Raw genomic sequence first — 16,902 nt, forward strand, 5'->3', positions numbered from 1 at the left:
TGTTTTATTTTGTAACTACCAGAATTCCAAACAATTCATGAAATATACTTATTATGAAAACCTGTCTACATAAATTTGTTCATGGTTTCACAACATATATTAGATAAAACAAAAATACTCATGTACATTTTCTTTTTTTGGCAAACTTTTTTTTTAGCTCGCCTATTCGAAGAAAACATTAATTAAGTGACCTTGAAATATGTTGGCGTTAAGTGAGGTGGCAAATGAAATGACAGGCATCATATCAAGGTTCTACTGTACATGTGTTTCTATTGATATTTGCTATCTTACAACATATCAGCAATAGGTGAGCTATGCTGTTCTCCAACAGCTCTGGTTATATTCCAAGTCTGAAATTGGATCACAAGTTAAAGGGGAGGAAATGTTCCTTGATAATGAGAAGATGAAATTATTACTTGATACCGCGGTAATCGTTTATTTCCGTCAAAAAGCTGGATTTGGTGGTTTCATTATTGGGAGAATAGATGTGTTAATTTACCTCACTTCATGCTATTGTCTTTTCAACGAACATCAAAAACCTGATTAAGAAATGGCTGTAAAAGGGCAGCTACAGTGGCCCATGGATTAGTCCTGTTGTCAGCTACATTAAGTGAGATTTACCCCAATGAGCATCCTTTATAGCAGTGATGACGTTTAGGGCGTATATATTGGATGTACATCACAAATTCAGTTATTAAGTTATGTTATGTTTACTCCTTCAGAGTTTCACTGAGATTTCAGAACCAAACTAATGAAAGCCACAAATAAGCACTTCAAAATCAATCTTGACCATCAGGAGTATATTAATTTCCTTGGCTAACATGTTGGTAAATAATTGCAGATTATAGTAAAGAAAATGTTGCATAACTGCACGAGGCTTCGAGGTTGATGATTTAGAGTAAATTTTAAAGGGACATACATTGATGTACTTCTTCTCGGGTCTACAGCTGTAATTTACCCTGTAATGGAATAGGTCTAAAGCAGTTTACTACAGCAGTAATTTACCCAGTAATCGAATAGGTCTACAGCAGTAATTTACCCAATAATGGAAAAGGTCTACAGCAGTAATTTACCCTCTAACGGAAAAGGTCTATAGCAGAAAATTACCCTCTAATGGAAAAGGTCTACAGCAGAAATTTAACCTCTAATGGAATAGGTCTACAACAGTAATTTAACCTCTAATGGAATAGGTCTACAGCAGTTATTTACCCTCTAATGGAAAAGGTCTTCAACAGTAATTTACCGTCGAGTGGAATAGGTCTACAACAGTAATTTACCGTCGAGTGGAATGCTAACCAGGCTTCATCTAAAATTAATGCAAATGAAATGAACTCCAATAATCGGCTGTTTTAAAAGACAACTACATCCAACAAATAGTGGTTTATGATAGTTCACTTGTGCTCTGTTTGAGTACTCTTTAATTCACTTCTGCATAAAACTAAAAATTATGGTAATACAATGTATAAACCAAATTAATGGGGTTTCTTCATATGAACATGTATCGATAATTGACTTTTAACTGGCAGAAATCTCTTTAATGCCAGGCAGTGTACGATTACAACAGTATGACATCCATACATGCTTACAATGTGTGTTGTGGTGTATAGGCTGCTATTGGCAATATAACAAATGTTATTGCATAAAAAGATTCAATGGTGTGGAGAAATTTTGTATAGTAGTTTGCCAAAACAACACAAATGGATCACTGTTTCTTTGTTTTAATGATGATTTTATGATAAAGATGATAAGTCTTGAGAGCACAGACTGAAAAACAGGTAACCTTGTAGAATTTGCTGTGAAATAGAAGTTATATAAGGTTGAAATTGAATATGTGTGTATTATTTCTGTTAAAGTAAAATACATAGATATTGCTAAATATTTAAAGGTTTGTGTTTGTGAGGTGATATTTAAGGCAGTCACTGAACACAAAGACATCTTGTTGTGTGTATATATATGATCTTAGCAGTCATCTGCAAATATACCATCGATATGGAATAATCTATTCCTTTGCCACTCGCCAAAAATACCAATGTTGCTATCTAAAAATTTCACATCACAGTTGCTGTCAATTTAGATGTCGTGTTTGAAGCCAAATCAGTGTGGCAAATTGGAGTGTCTCAAAACCTTGCATGAACAATTAACATTATAATGGTGTCGGAAGTATTTTATTGGCGACATTCGATGACACTCTGGGACTGGTTCTGATATTGATTTTAAGATGATGATTACATTGAATTTAATTAAGAGGATACGAAATGGGTAATATTTTGTGTATATTTTCCTCTGCACTTTAGGCTATAGGTGAAAACTACCAAAAATGGATTCCACATGAACACTGCTTACCAAAATTGAATAGCAGAAGTATAATTAGATTTACTTCCGTTTCATTTTTTTGCAGCCAATATAAAAAAATGTCCAAAACCTTGTGATACTATTTATTCAAAATTGTGTGAAAATAACATGATGCAAAATTCAACCTGCTTTACAGTAGCGATTGCAGAAAAAATTACATGCAATATTTTTATGCTTGCATTAGAATACACTTTTTTGTGTGTGGATTTAGTTGATAGTTTTACACATCATCTCTTATTAGTACATTGTAAACCCTTAACTACAGATATTTGCATTCCTGTCAACTTTCCCATCACCTGTTGGTCACTGGTGTCTGTATGCTATGTATAAAATGAAGACAAACACTTAATGCAATTGATTCAAGTTGATTATCTTCTATGGTATGTGCCATTCAAGTCCTTATTTGTTTAGTAAGTGATGTACATAATTACCATACACAGGTCTTGCTTAGACTTTTAAATATTTTAAAACTTATGAAGAGCAGTAGCTAGCTACAGAGCCTGATACGTTTTGTTCCTATAGACTACCTATTCCACAGCTGATCAGTGTTTTTGGGGTATACGGTGCATTTTATCTTTCACAGTTGATGAAAATATTTTTAATTCATAAGTGTTGATCCATAGGTTGTACTTTCCCTATCTCATTGCATAAAATGTACATGTATTCTATCGTTTTCATTTTATGAGTCTATAACAACCTATTCACAAAGTGTTTTATTGGTAACTGTATGTAGTGTGAATTTTAGAATATATTTGATTTGTTCTTAGAAACATTTCCTTTTTTTTTTTTTTTCGACGAGAAAAGGCTTAGCTTTTGGAATTTGAAAGTATATGTACTTACAGTAGTATTGGTGTTTCAATCTCTGGATATTTTGACAGCTTTCTCCAGTTTTCCCATAAGTAGTTTTCGGTTTAGCATGTAACTTTAAAATAGAAGGACAGTAGATGCAATTTGCAAACTGTTGACAACATTATATTTTTTATGTCATATTGCACATGACAGATTTTGATCTACTTACTTTATCCAAGTCAGTGGACCAGACATCTTGAGTTAACTTCAATTGGCGATGTGTTGTAAGATACAAAATGTATGTTCAGCAATAGTTAAGATGGAGCTGTTATGCCATGATGGAGCAATTAATTAACGATCTGTTATTACCTGGAGTATGAACAGATTGTTATGAGAGGTGATACTCTCAATGGCGAGAGTTTGGCCCGCTGGTTAGGGCTTAGAGTGTGTGATGAGAGGGAGGTTCTATTTTATAGTATACGGTAATGCATGATATCATTAAAATGTGTTATACTCAGGGCATTTTGGGCAGTACATGTTTTTATAAAGATTTTTTTTTCCCTCAGCCAGGTGAAATATTACAAAGAGTGGAAGAAATAAAATTTTGTATGAAGTTTGACAAAAATATATTTGAAATTGATTGATCCACAAGATACGAGTTTCTATTGTGATATTCTAGGAAGGTATGTACACATTCACACTGAGGACTTTGTATGTAATTGTGTTTCGGCAACAAATTTAGAATTTTAACTTTCTTTTATTTCGTTTTCGTTTTCCTTGGATGTAAAAAATTCTCATTTTAAAAATGGCATTCATGTTTCTTGAATGTAATGAATTGAATTTCTGTAGCTTTTTTTCGTTGAATTCTGAAGGTAATATGTGAGTTTATATTTTATTTCTAAAAACAGTGTGTCTTTACTCTTCAGTTTAAATGTAGGATTCTGGTAGTATTAGCCTGAGTTCAAATACAGTGCTTCCTTAAGTTGAAATGCAATTTTCTGGATAAAACAAAACATTTTGCCTTAAAGCACTATAAGCATCTGAATCAACCAGCCGGTCTAATTTAGAAGACTTAACTGGGTTTTCATTTGACCCTTGTTTTGAATGTCCAAAATAAAACTTGACTCTTGGGTTTAAAAAACTTGCTATTTAATAAATGTTTTGACTCGCCATGTTTCAATTTAAAAGTGAAGTGATGTGATAATTGCTATCAACAGTCAAATGAAAGCCCTGATTTTGATTTTCTTCGTAGTTAACTCATTATGATAAAATCGCCAGTAGCTAAGCGGAACATACTGAATATATTGTGAGTATCAACAGTAAATAATATCTTTGAAAACTAGAGAAAGGGGATTGCAAAGCATATCTTATTGTACACGGGGATTGCAGCTAGAACTATGTATAAAAGGTTTCACCACGGACCTGCTGTTATGTATATTAAAATCGTGAATTTTATTGGTAAACACCTGTGTTAGACATATTTGTACTCATTCATGAGTAAGCATTTGTAATAATAATTCACAATTCTCATAAAATATTGAACATGAATTTGTCTTTCTTCATTTTTTATATGCCTTTATGTCTCCCCACCATCATCAGATGGTGGGCTATTCAAATTGCCCTGCGTTCGTGGTCTGTCATTCCAACCTTAAACAATTCTTGTTAGCGCTGTATCTCGGAAAGTACTGGAAGGAGATTTCTAAAATTTCACATGAAGGTTTCCCACGATCCTTAGTTATGCATATCGTATTTTGGGACTGATCGCGAAATTACACTGGTATATCAACATATATAATGGCAATGCCAGTTAGTTAGCATACACTGGTATATCAACATCTATAATGGCAATGCCAGTTAGTTAGCATACACTGGTATATAAACACCTATAATGGCAATGCCAGTTAGTTAGCATACACATGGGCGAAATTACACTGGTATATCAACATCTGTATTGGCAATGCCAGTTAGTTAGCATACACCTGGGCGAAATAACACTAGTATATCACATCTATAATGGCAATACCAGTTTGTCAGCAAAAACATTGGCGAAATTACTGGTACATCAATATCTATATAGCAATGCCAGTTTGTCAGCATAAACATGGGCGAAATTACTGGTACATCAATATCTAAATATCAATGCCAGTTTGTTAGCATAAACATGGGCGAAATTGCTGGTACATCAATATCTATAAAGCAATGCCGTTTTGTTAGCATAAACATGGGCGAAAATTCTGGTACATCAATATCTATATAGCAATGCAAGTTTGTTAGCATAAACATGGGCGAAATTGCTGGTACATCAATATCTATAAAGCAATGCCGTTTTGTTAGCATAAACATGGGCGAAATTACTAGTACATCAATATCTATATAGCAATGCCGGTTTGTTAGCATAAACATGGGCGAAATTACTAGTACATCAATATCTATAAAGCAGTGCCGGTTTGTTAGCATAAACATGGGCGATATTACTGGTACATCAATATCTATAAAGCAATGCCGGTTTGTTAGCATAAACATGGGAGAAAATTCTGGTACATCAATATCTATATAGCAATGCCGGTTTGTTAGCTGTTAGCATATACATGGGCGAAATTACTGGTACATCAATATCTAAATAGCAATGCCAGTTTGTTAGCATAAACAGGGGCGAAATTACTGGTACATCAATATCTAAATAGCAATGCCGGTTTGTTAGCATATACATGGGCGAAATCACTGGTACATCAATATCTATATAGCAATGCAAGTTTGTTAGCATAAACATGGGCGAAATTACTGGAACATCAATATCTAAATAGCAATGCCAGTTTGTTAGCATAAACAGGGGCGAAATTACTGGTACATCAATATCTAAATAGCAATGCCAGTTTGTTAGCATAAACATGGGCGGAATTACTGGTACATCAATATCAATATAGCACTGCCTGTTTGTCAGCATAAACATGGGCGAAATTACTAGTAATCAATATCTATATAGCAATGCCAGTTTGTTAGCATATACATGGGCGAATTTACTGGTACATCAATATATGTATAGCAATGCCAGTTTGTTAGCATAAACATGGGCGGAATTACTGGTACATCAATATCAATATAGCAATGCCAGTTTGTCAGCATAAAAATGGGCGAATTTACTGGTACATCAATATATGTATAGCAATGCCAGTTTGTTAGCATAAACAGGGGCGAAATTACTGGTACATCAATATCTAAATATCAATGCCAGTTTGTTAGCATAAACATGGGCGAAATTGCTGGTACATCAATATCTATAAAGCAATGCCGTTTTGTTAGCATAAACATGGGCGAAATTACTGGTACATCAATATCTATAAAGCAATGCCGGTTTGTTAGCATAAACATGGGCGAAAATTCTGGTACATCAATATCTATATAGCAATGCCGGTTTGTTAGCATAAACATGGGCGAAATTACTGGTACATCAATATCTATATAGCAATGCCAGTTTGTCAGCATAAACATGGGCGGAATTACTGGTACATCAATATCAATATAGCAATGCCAGTTTGTCAGCATAAACATGGGCGAAATTACTGGTACATCAATATCTGTATAGCAATGCCAGTTTGTTAGCATATACATGGGCGAAATTACTAGTAATCATTATCTATATAGCAATGCCGGTTTGTTAGCTGTTAGCATATACATGGGCGAAATTACTGGTACATCAATATCTATATAGCAATGCCGGTTTGTTAGCATATACATGGGCGAAATCACTGGTACATCAATATATATATAGCAATGCCAGTTTGTTAGCATATACATGGGCGAAATCACTGGTACATCAATATCTATATAGCAATGCCAGTTACTGATACATCAATATCGATATAGCAATGCCAGTAAGTTAGCATATATATAGGATCTTACATAAGTTTCCATTTTATTTGAGATTTATGAAACGAGTCTCAAGAATTTTCCAATTTAGCAAGCCTCTGGCGAGCTAAAATAAAAAATTCGTGACGAGTTTCATAAATTTCATATGAAATAAAAACGAGTATAAGATCCTTTTTATCACATAATCAAGATTTGTGTCATCTATTCGTGTAAAACTTGGGTTAATATTCACTGGATAACACAGTACATTATGTGATAAATATAAATATATAGTTGGAATTATACTGGTGTATCAATTTCTATATAAGATAGCACAGGCATGTCGCATGAGTTGTTATACGTATTTCTCCTTGCTTTCACAGAACTGTATCCCCTTTTACCTGTTCCTGTTTCTTTGTCGCCTCCTACGGTATGACGTAAAAGAAACAATACTTTTACGTCAGGGAGAAAATAAGATGACGTCACAATCGGCTCTCGACGAGAAATCATATGCAATTCACGATGAAAATATTACAAATGCTATCAATTACTGCTTTCAATATAGACAACTAGTATTGGAAGCGATCTAGACCCGAGTCGGATAGAATTTTCCAGCACCGCCGGAAATGCAGATATCTCGGTCTAGTATGCAAGAATCTGCAGATATGTTTAACGCCTTCTTCAAAAGTGTGTTCTGTATGGACAACAATTGTGATCTTCCTCAAATATATGTAACAAATTAATTTGACTGCCCGCTAAGCACAATTGTTTTGAATTGTACTGATGTTCAGAAGGCACTTACACAAATAGACGTAACACAAGCTTGTGGCTACGGCACGACAACATATCTGGCGTAGTTGTTAAAGAGTGTGCTGATGAGTTATCTGTACAACTGTGTAACATTTTCAACCGTTCATTGAACGATGGTATCTTAAAGTATTTTAAAAAGGGCTAATGCTATTCCCATTTTTAATCTGATAAACGCAATGAAGTGACCAATTACAAACCAATATCTTTACCACCAAATCTATCTAAAGTTTTCGAAAAACTGGTTGACGTCCATTTTTCCAATTTTATAAATCCGCTTATCTGCGATGAGCAACATGGTTTTATGCCAAAAAAGGTCTACTGTTTCAAACCGTGCATGTGTCACCGATCAGATTTTCAAAGCCTTTAATCAAAAAGTAGAATTACTGATTTGTCAAAGGCATTTGACAAAGTAAACCACATATTATTATTGCATAAGTTAAAATTGTATGGTGTACTGAGAAGGTAGCATTTTAGATCAGACTGATTGGTTTACTACTTATTTGAAAGACAGATTCCAGGTGTTACTGTCAATCGGGCAACATCCGGTTGGTGTGATGTAACTTCCTGTGTGCCTCAAGGTTCGATACTTGGACCTAAACTTTTCCTTGTTTTTATCAATGAACTGCCATCTATTGTAATTTTTCTAAAACTCTTATCTTTGCCGACGACTGTAGATTTTTTAAGTGTGTAAGAACGCCATCTGAGTGTGAGCAGCTACAGAGCGATATGATCGGTGCGTGAAGAAGGGCTGCCAGGTCATTTTTACAAAAAAGAATAAATGTATCAATTATAATTACACTATGAATGGTGAGAACCTGAAGAATGAAATGTGTGTGAAAGATATTGGTGTTTGGCTGACCTCTTCAATGAGTTTTAGTACCCACATTAGACGTACTGTTTCCAAATCAATGCGAATGCTCGGTTTTATAAAACGTACATGTAAAAGCTTTACACAAACTACCTGTTTTAAGGTCGTTATATATAAATCTTGTCAGAAGGCAGTCAGAATACTGTTGTCAGATCTGGTCTCCTTACCAAACATCTTTAATTCATCAGGTCGAAGTTGTCCAGCGCAATTTATTTTTTGAAAGAGGTATGAAGGAAAACTGCCCGTATTTCCCTAAGTCGGCAATTTTGAAAACGGAAAAAAAAAATGATGAGTAAATAATTTTTAGTAGCGAAAATGCATGGAATAGATATAAAACCGATTGAATATGAATTTTTGAACTGTTGAGATATTCGGTATTGTTAATATAATACTGCAAATATAGCCATATTCACTATATCTATAACAGTGACGGGGTTTCCCAGATTTAGAAAAATACTTTTAATACTTTCCCATCCGAGGACCAACTTTTCAATAACCTTTTTGATTCCGTGATGTAATATGCAAAAACAAATCGCATGACGGGAAATTGGTCCTCCTTTGGGAAAGTGTTCAAAATAATGAAAATCAGGGTTGATCAAGTTTTCAAAACTGCGACAGCTGTTTCTTTGGTTAAAAGAGTTTGTATTTCCATGTTCGTCTATGTCCGGTGTAGCCTGATGTGTAACGCAGTTAGCTTGTGACCAGAAATGTGAACGGTGTAGGTTCGAGTTTACATTCAGATACACTTTTTTCTTCTTTCTTTTTTAATATTTAAGCTAGTGATCAGTTTCCGTAGCAATGTAAAATATAGTTTTCATATCAATGGAACATTTTATTAACATACCTATTGATTTATCTTCTATGGGATCATGTCAACAAATCCCTGTACAGCTACGCTTTGTTTTATGAGTTGTTTTACCCTGCCTCCAATTGGCTCTAGTATCTTTAATTATTATCTAAACACAAACAAATGATGCCGAAATACAAAATATACGGGATTGTTGTGTCAGAATAAAAAAAAAAAAGGCAAAGGAAATAAAATAGGCAATAGTAATGAGAATTAAATCCTTTCAAACTTGGTAATGATTGTACGATCTTATGTTTTTTACAGCTAACGCGAAATAAGCATTTTGTTAAGTCTTTATCGTAAAACGCATGTATTATGATAGCCATGACCTTAAATTCGTCTGTTTACAATCATCTATTCTTAGATACGGGATTCCGATAGAGTTACCTGTATAGAAATACCTGCGGACGCGTCATAACAGTGCACGGTTGGACGCGCGCACTAGCGGGTCGTAGTTTTAGGGAAATATGCATAGCAACCCGCCATAGCTCTTTTTATGTTTTAAGGCACAAGTTGACTACAATTCCATGTCTTACGCTAACACTTGTAGGTATTTATACTTCCTAGTCTCAAACATAGGCGGGTATTTTTAGACTGTGTATTTCTTTACAAATGTGTTAAGATTGTCCAGATTTAGTCAAGCAAATGTGTTTTTTAGTCCCTGGTCGTAATCTACGATTAATTCGTTTCAACCAGTTTTACTGCCAGAGAAGAAGAATAAACGCTAAAAAGTACAGTATTTTAAATAGGATTCAATGTAATTTTAACTATCTTGATTTTTGCACCAGACTGATATGTTTTGTTCCCCTCTCGCACAGTTCAGAGTACGTTTAAAGAATATTTGCTACACTGATTCCTTTTGTTTTACATATTCCGTCTTTGCGTATTGCAGAGTTATCTTCTCTTGTGAGCAGGTATTGATTGTTACGTCATTGGTTTGTGAGAGCAACGTCATCAATTTTTGAGAAAACGACGTAATTTTTTCACACAAACCAATGACGTAACAATCAATACCTGCTCATAAGAGAAGATAACTGTGCAATATGCAAAGAGGGAATAAGTATCTTTTAGTCTGTTTAGTCTTTATTACATGCATAACTGACTGTGATATTTTATACTTGTGTTGTATTGTTGTTATCCATTATGTATGGAAATATAAAATAAATAAATAAAATGTATAGGAGTATGTTGTCACGGCAAAAGATCCTATTTGAAAGAACATTATTGGTGTCTAAGTCTAGAATGGATAAAAGTTATGTATATCGCAATGGAAATTACTGCGTATACATACTCTGTGCTCTCCACGATGTACGATTAAACAGGTCGTTTTCAAATAATAAATTATGCACAAATACGGACTTTTGTTTGAAAAAAATAGGATGACAACTAATTTTGATATGTTTTATTAACATTTTAACACTAAGTTTGGCGTGTTTTAGCATTTGATGGTTGTTCACTTTTAAGGGAACGTAATAAAAAATATAGTCACTCTCGATTCCAGCTTTCGGGCATCAGAGATTGAATGGTCCTTGTTAACGGTCTTATGGCACATCAACAATCAATTGTTAAACTCATACAATGTAAAGGCACGGAATTAGATTATTATTGCTATCTAAGACCGTGGTAAAGGCAACTGTACAGTGGCTAATTGAGGACACCCAATGAATATTTTTATCTCCTTATTATAATGACACAACTGCATGTATATAGGAATGAATTTTTTTGACTGAAAATTTACGTCGCAAAAATATATAACATGCATTTATGTATTTGCCGGTGCAGAAAAGTGCATAATAATTACATTGTATCATTACTACAATATTTTTCAACTTTGTTTATAATATTTTCAATGTATTTATGCACATAATCCCCTAATTCTGCAGATTGTAACGTTAATAAACTCGTTTAAATTGAGCACATAGGCTGTATTTTATCCACTAGTATTATAACAATTAGCAAATTATCTCACAAATTGATGTCTTTCGGTGCCGCTCCCTTTGATATTTTATTTACATGAGAGGAAAATATATAAAAAGTGATTTGAAAATAGAAAATCGAAGCGGATATGTGCAACACATGCAAACGTACTCGAAGAGGTGAACTAAGGGAAGTAACTCTGATAGATGATAATCTCCAACCTTTCAAGACGTTTTTTTAAATCATGTTACAATGTCAAAGATATAAGTACTTATAATACGTTTACAGCTTCAAACTTGTTCTATACTTTTCTCAGTTTTCTTTAAAAAAATGTAATACCAGAAAATAGAGTTGTAGCTACATATCTATACATGGAATTACTTCTTTGCCCCATATACATAGACGTGTATATATACAATGTATACTAAAATGGCTTTATATGTCTATGATCTATATATATATATATATAGACATATAAAGCCATATTAGTATACATTGTATATCAATCCGCCTGAAGAAGCCCTAGAAGGCAGAAAGGCCTAGCGGACGATCTGAAAAAAATGTTTTTATTATATATATATATATATATATATATATATAACCTGGAATAAATATAATGAAAACTTATCGTTTATAAAAAATCATTTGTATTTTACTAAGTAAAAAAAAAAGTGTAACAAAATCCAATAACACTAAACAGACATGATCTTTTTGTATACATTTCCAGAGACTAGAATTGTTATTGATTGCCTGTCAATATTCCGATACATTTTTCACATGCATGTTTTGGGGAAGACAATAACACAAACGAGATACAGCAATGAAATTGAAGCTTCCGGCGACAATGATAAAATCTTACGGCTAATATCTGACGTTTTAGTTCAGTAAAAATCTGACGATTTCCGTTCCTCGAGGGGTATTTGTTTATCGATACGGGGTATAAATACAAAGGCGTCTGTGAATAGATTCTATGAAGGGTGTTATATTTATTGAATTCGGCATTTAATTGCATGGTCTAATTATAGTCTAGCGGAAAAATACAAGAAAGAACACTATAGGAAGAATGTATAGTCTTAAATATTCCATTACCTAACTGTTAATCCTTTACAGTAATCAACAATATATGGATACCAAAAACATAGATTTGCAGGAGATATAATGTATATACATTTCTTGTAGAAAGGAAAAAAGAAAAGTCGGAATATTATGTATCCATGAAAAATAATTAGATATATATTATTATTTTGTATCGGCATTAGTCTAGTAGGCTTACATTAGTTGACGAATAACTAAAAAAGCACTTCTTGAAAACCAAACGTCTCAGATTCCATGTAATGATGTATATCAAACTAGCCTAACGTTACATTATTTACATCAGAGACATATATATATTGAAATAAACCTGAAGAGCCTCTTTATAGGTTCATCAGGGGAACTGTTAATATACACACGGTGTGTATATTAACAGACACGTGTATATTATAATAAAAAAGGATTAAATACGTGTGTATATATATATGTAACCATATATGTAACCATGTTATATGGGGCAAAGAAGTACATTCCAACAGTGTGGACAAGTTTAGGTTGTCAAATTTTCGGAGCGATCCGCTCATGTAACCATGTTATATATATATATATAACATGGTTACTTTGTTTAACATTGTTGACCAACATTTTTTTTATAAACACACACGTGTAACATGTATGCACACACCAAATGACATATATTTGGACAGGGATCATAGTTATTTATTTATTCTAGTTCGTAATATTCATTAATAGCTTTTTAATATCCTATTCCTGCTGTAACTTCTTTCTTATTTTTCTGCACGAAAATCGTCCTAGGTAGGATTGAAAGTTTAGCCAATGAAACGATCTCAAAATTGACTAATCGCTACTTGTGCACAGGTCCGAAGTAGCCAATGGTAATCAAGAACGCACCGCCAATCGTTTCCGTGGTCTTTCTATACAATCGACCAATGAAAGCCCTCAATGTAAAATGACGTTGCATGCGAAGCTCATTTTTATTCATATCCACAATTCGTAGCGAAAATTTGTGCGGCAAATTGTAAATCGTCGTCAGTGAAGAAGGTAAGATGTGATATCCGGCCCGAATGTCCCTAGTAAAACATGGACAAGGGTTTCATTACATAGTTTTATATATGTTTACATATATGGAATAACCCACATTTGTAGAGGATATTCGGATTTGATATATAGTTGTATCTCAACGTGGAAGACGCCATTTTGGTTGTTGTCAGTATAGCGATAATGTGAATCTTTGCCAACCAGTAATTTTGGGTTTTTTCTCTCTGTGTGCACGAACATATTCCATGCTAAGTAGAAAAGAAGGAACATATGACCAGTTGCTCATTTGTTAATTGTCACCTTTCCCAACAAATTTAAAGACAACTCCTGAATTAAATGAAAACAAAAGAACTCATGGAATTCTAAATATAGATTTTGCGCGGTTCAGACTTGCTTCCTGTTTTAGTTAAAAATAGATCTTAGTTGTACAAAGTCGTTGCAGCTTGTGTAGTCCGATTTATATAACAAGATATATTGAAAGCCCATGTTGTATTATTTATCTGTATGTTAATTTTAATTTGTGACTTTCCTAAAACCTGTAATCCATAACCCGCCAAAATAGGGTCAGAAGGCGCGAATAAATGCTTCGCCGACTCTTTTTCATTTAAAGCTTAAAGTCTGTCGCATGTTTACGAATTTTGAGTTTGTCGGGTTATGTAATTACTACATATAACCAATAAATAAAATAAATATAGTACATATATCTCGACTTAAATGTAGTCGTAAAAGCATGGATTCACTGACAACAGATAATGTCTTTCTATTGTGAGGAGAGAATAATTTGATATGTCATTTATAATTTAGCTGATAAAATATTTTATCGTATTGTAGTACAAGTCTTGAACCAAAATGGCCAGAACAAAGCAGACAGCTCGAAAATCCACCGGAGGAAAGGCTCCAAGGAAACAGCTGGCAACAAAGGCAGCTAGGAAGAGTGCTCCATCCACAGGTGGTGTAAAGAAGCCTCACAGATACAGGCCTGGTACAGTGGCTCTCCGAGAAATCAGGAGGTACCAGAAGTCCACAGAATTGCTCATCAGGAAATTGCCATTCCAGAGATTGGTTAGAGAAATTGCTCAGGACTTCAAAACAGACCTCCGATTCCAGAGTGCAGCTATTGGTGCTCTCCAGGTAAAAATGCTTTTATCAGAAATATCCCTTCTCCAGTCACGCATCGTAATTGAGTTTCCCCTAGCAGGATGAATGCGCTATTTATGGCTGTTGGGTCAGTTGTTTTTGCCCAAAACATGATAATGGCAGTTATTAAATGTTGTATCCTTTAAACTGAGAATGGCTATTTTGCCACTTATGGATATATGTTAACTTTCAATTTATTACGGGGCCTTTTGAATGAGATCAATACAAGATTTAATTCCTTCCAAATTTATCGCATGATGTACTGTGTACTGAACTTGTTAATAAGGCCCCCAAATAACCCACTAAAACTTCCAGAATAACACTTGGGTGTTAGTCTTGTTTACATTTGCTCTAAACTTGTACAGTGAATAAACCCATGTAGTTCTATAACCAATATGTACAGGTTTTGAAAAGTTGCTCTGGAAATTTTCTGATGCCTCCCTGCCCAATCCAAACTTTTGTGGGCAAAATATTGCTTCTCTAGAACATCTACAATGTTCATGGGACAGACCTTGTCAAAAACATGTAATCTTGTAACCTTTGAGAAACAATGTGTAGAAATGATGTTATTTTTATCGGAATGTTAAAACAATTGCTGGATACTTTTGCCAAGTAACTCAATATTTGAAGAGTCTGGTCTTTTTTGCTTCAAACTTGGCATGTGTGAATCTTAAGCTATTTGTTACTTTTTCATTGATACCAAAAAAATGAAATGTTCACACTTTCCATGCATGCCAAATCGCCTCAATATAATGGCAACCTGTGTCCACTTGATTTATTTATGGTGATGGGAATGTTCGTTAATCAAAGCTTATATTTATTTATTTTCAAATTTTAGGAAGCAAGTGAAGCCTACCTCGTGGGATTGTTTGAAGACACCAACTTGTGTGCCATCCATGCGAAACGAGTGACAATCATGCCTAAGGACATACAGTTGGCCAGAAGAATCCGTGGTGAACGTGCTTAAAAAACTCCATCCAGTTTCATTTCATCACTCATCTCATGAAGTTAAAAACTAAATGATCAGACAATTTCTACGGATCATGCAAGTCATACTAGATGAACTACAAAATTAAGAATGTGCAACTTATTTTTTTGCAAGGACTTTAGGAAAAGATCAACAGACTAGAAAAAACATGAAATATACCTCTAGCATGGACATAAATTCATATGAACTGAATTGTGTGTAGAGTTTAAACATCTCATCAATTGCAGCAATTTTTACTTTACTGATTTTAACATTGGATTTTAACAGTTGATCAACGAAGTGAATTCTTTTAATCTGTCTATTCTTGCTCTTATCTATCAGGTTGTAGTGATCAACAAGATATTGTATTTTCAATTTTGCAAATTTTCTTGAGAAAGATATTGGCAATCAAAGCAGCAGTGCAAGATCTTGTTAATTACTATCATTGACTTTTGTGTTGTTGTAAGTGTTTTTGTATCGTTTTGGTCAACAAAATAAATGTAGTATATTTATTACCAATTTTTGTTTTACGTTTCTGATCCTGTTGTGACATCCGAAAACAGTTTTGGACCGTATGACCAAAACATTAAGCTGAATAAGGATGTTTTTAATCGAACCAGCCAGAATCTATTTTAATATAAGCATGCCTGGCCCAAAGGGTGAGTTTATGCCGTGGTGTGGCATCAACTTTTTACTTTGGCCAGTAGGATGAAGGCTAGTAAGATTGTTTCAACTTTATTTAAGATCTTCAAATACATGACCTTGACCTACATTCAAGGTCATAGGGATCAAATATGTAAACATCTTCTGAATGACCACAAAGCCCAGAGTACTCATATAAGGCCAATATAGGTACCTGGTATAAGTTTCGTCAAATGTCTTGATAACCTTTAAACAACTTCTAATTAACAAAATTGTCGAGAGCAATGATAGTTGGCCAGTAGTTACCTGGGACACTGCTTCAAATAAATGACTAGACTAGTAAGTGGCAATGCAGTGGGACCTTTTAAATGGATCTAAAAGAGATTCGCTGGGAAATGTCTGTTATGATGCACAAGATTCTTTACTCCAGTAGATCGGTTAATCAAATATTTATATAAAAAAGTATTTCATATAGATAGCAAAGCGTTTTTTCAGGTAAAATCTATTTGGTAGAGCCACTTCTTTTGAATACTCTTCTCTTATGTTCCATTTTGGTGGCAGTTATTATTTTCTTCAATATAAATTTGTCTGATCATATGTTTAAAGCAATGTCATAGGTACACAGCTATTACATAC

At 34.0% G+C, this 16,902-nt stretch overlaps 1 protein-coding gene across 1 annotated transcript; it reads left to right on the forward strand.

Moving 5' to 3' along the window:
- Positions 1-13,417: 13,417 nt before the first annotated feature.
- LOC110446024 (histone H3.3) lies at positions 13,418-16,139 on the forward strand. The gene is made up of 3 exons (XM_021490969.1): positions 13,418-13,523; positions 14,352-14,651; positions 15,496-16,139. The coding sequence occupies exons 2-3, from the start codon at positions 14,370-14,372 to the stop codon at positions 15,622-15,624; spliced, it is 411 nt and encodes a 136-aa protein (XP_021346644.1). The 5' UTR covers positions 13,418-13,523; positions 14,352-14,369; the 3' UTR covers positions 15,625-16,139.
- Positions 16,140-16,902: the final 763 nt, after the last annotated feature.

Source organism: Mizuhopecten yessoensis, unplaced genomic scaffold (genome assembly GCF_002113885.1).
Source record: "Mizuhopecten yessoensis strain PY_sf001 unplaced genomic scaffold, ASM211388v2 scaffold2447, whole genome shotgun sequence".
NCBI lineage: Eukaryota > Metazoa > Mollusca > Bivalvia > Pectinida > Pectinidae > Mizuhopecten > Mizuhopecten yessoensis.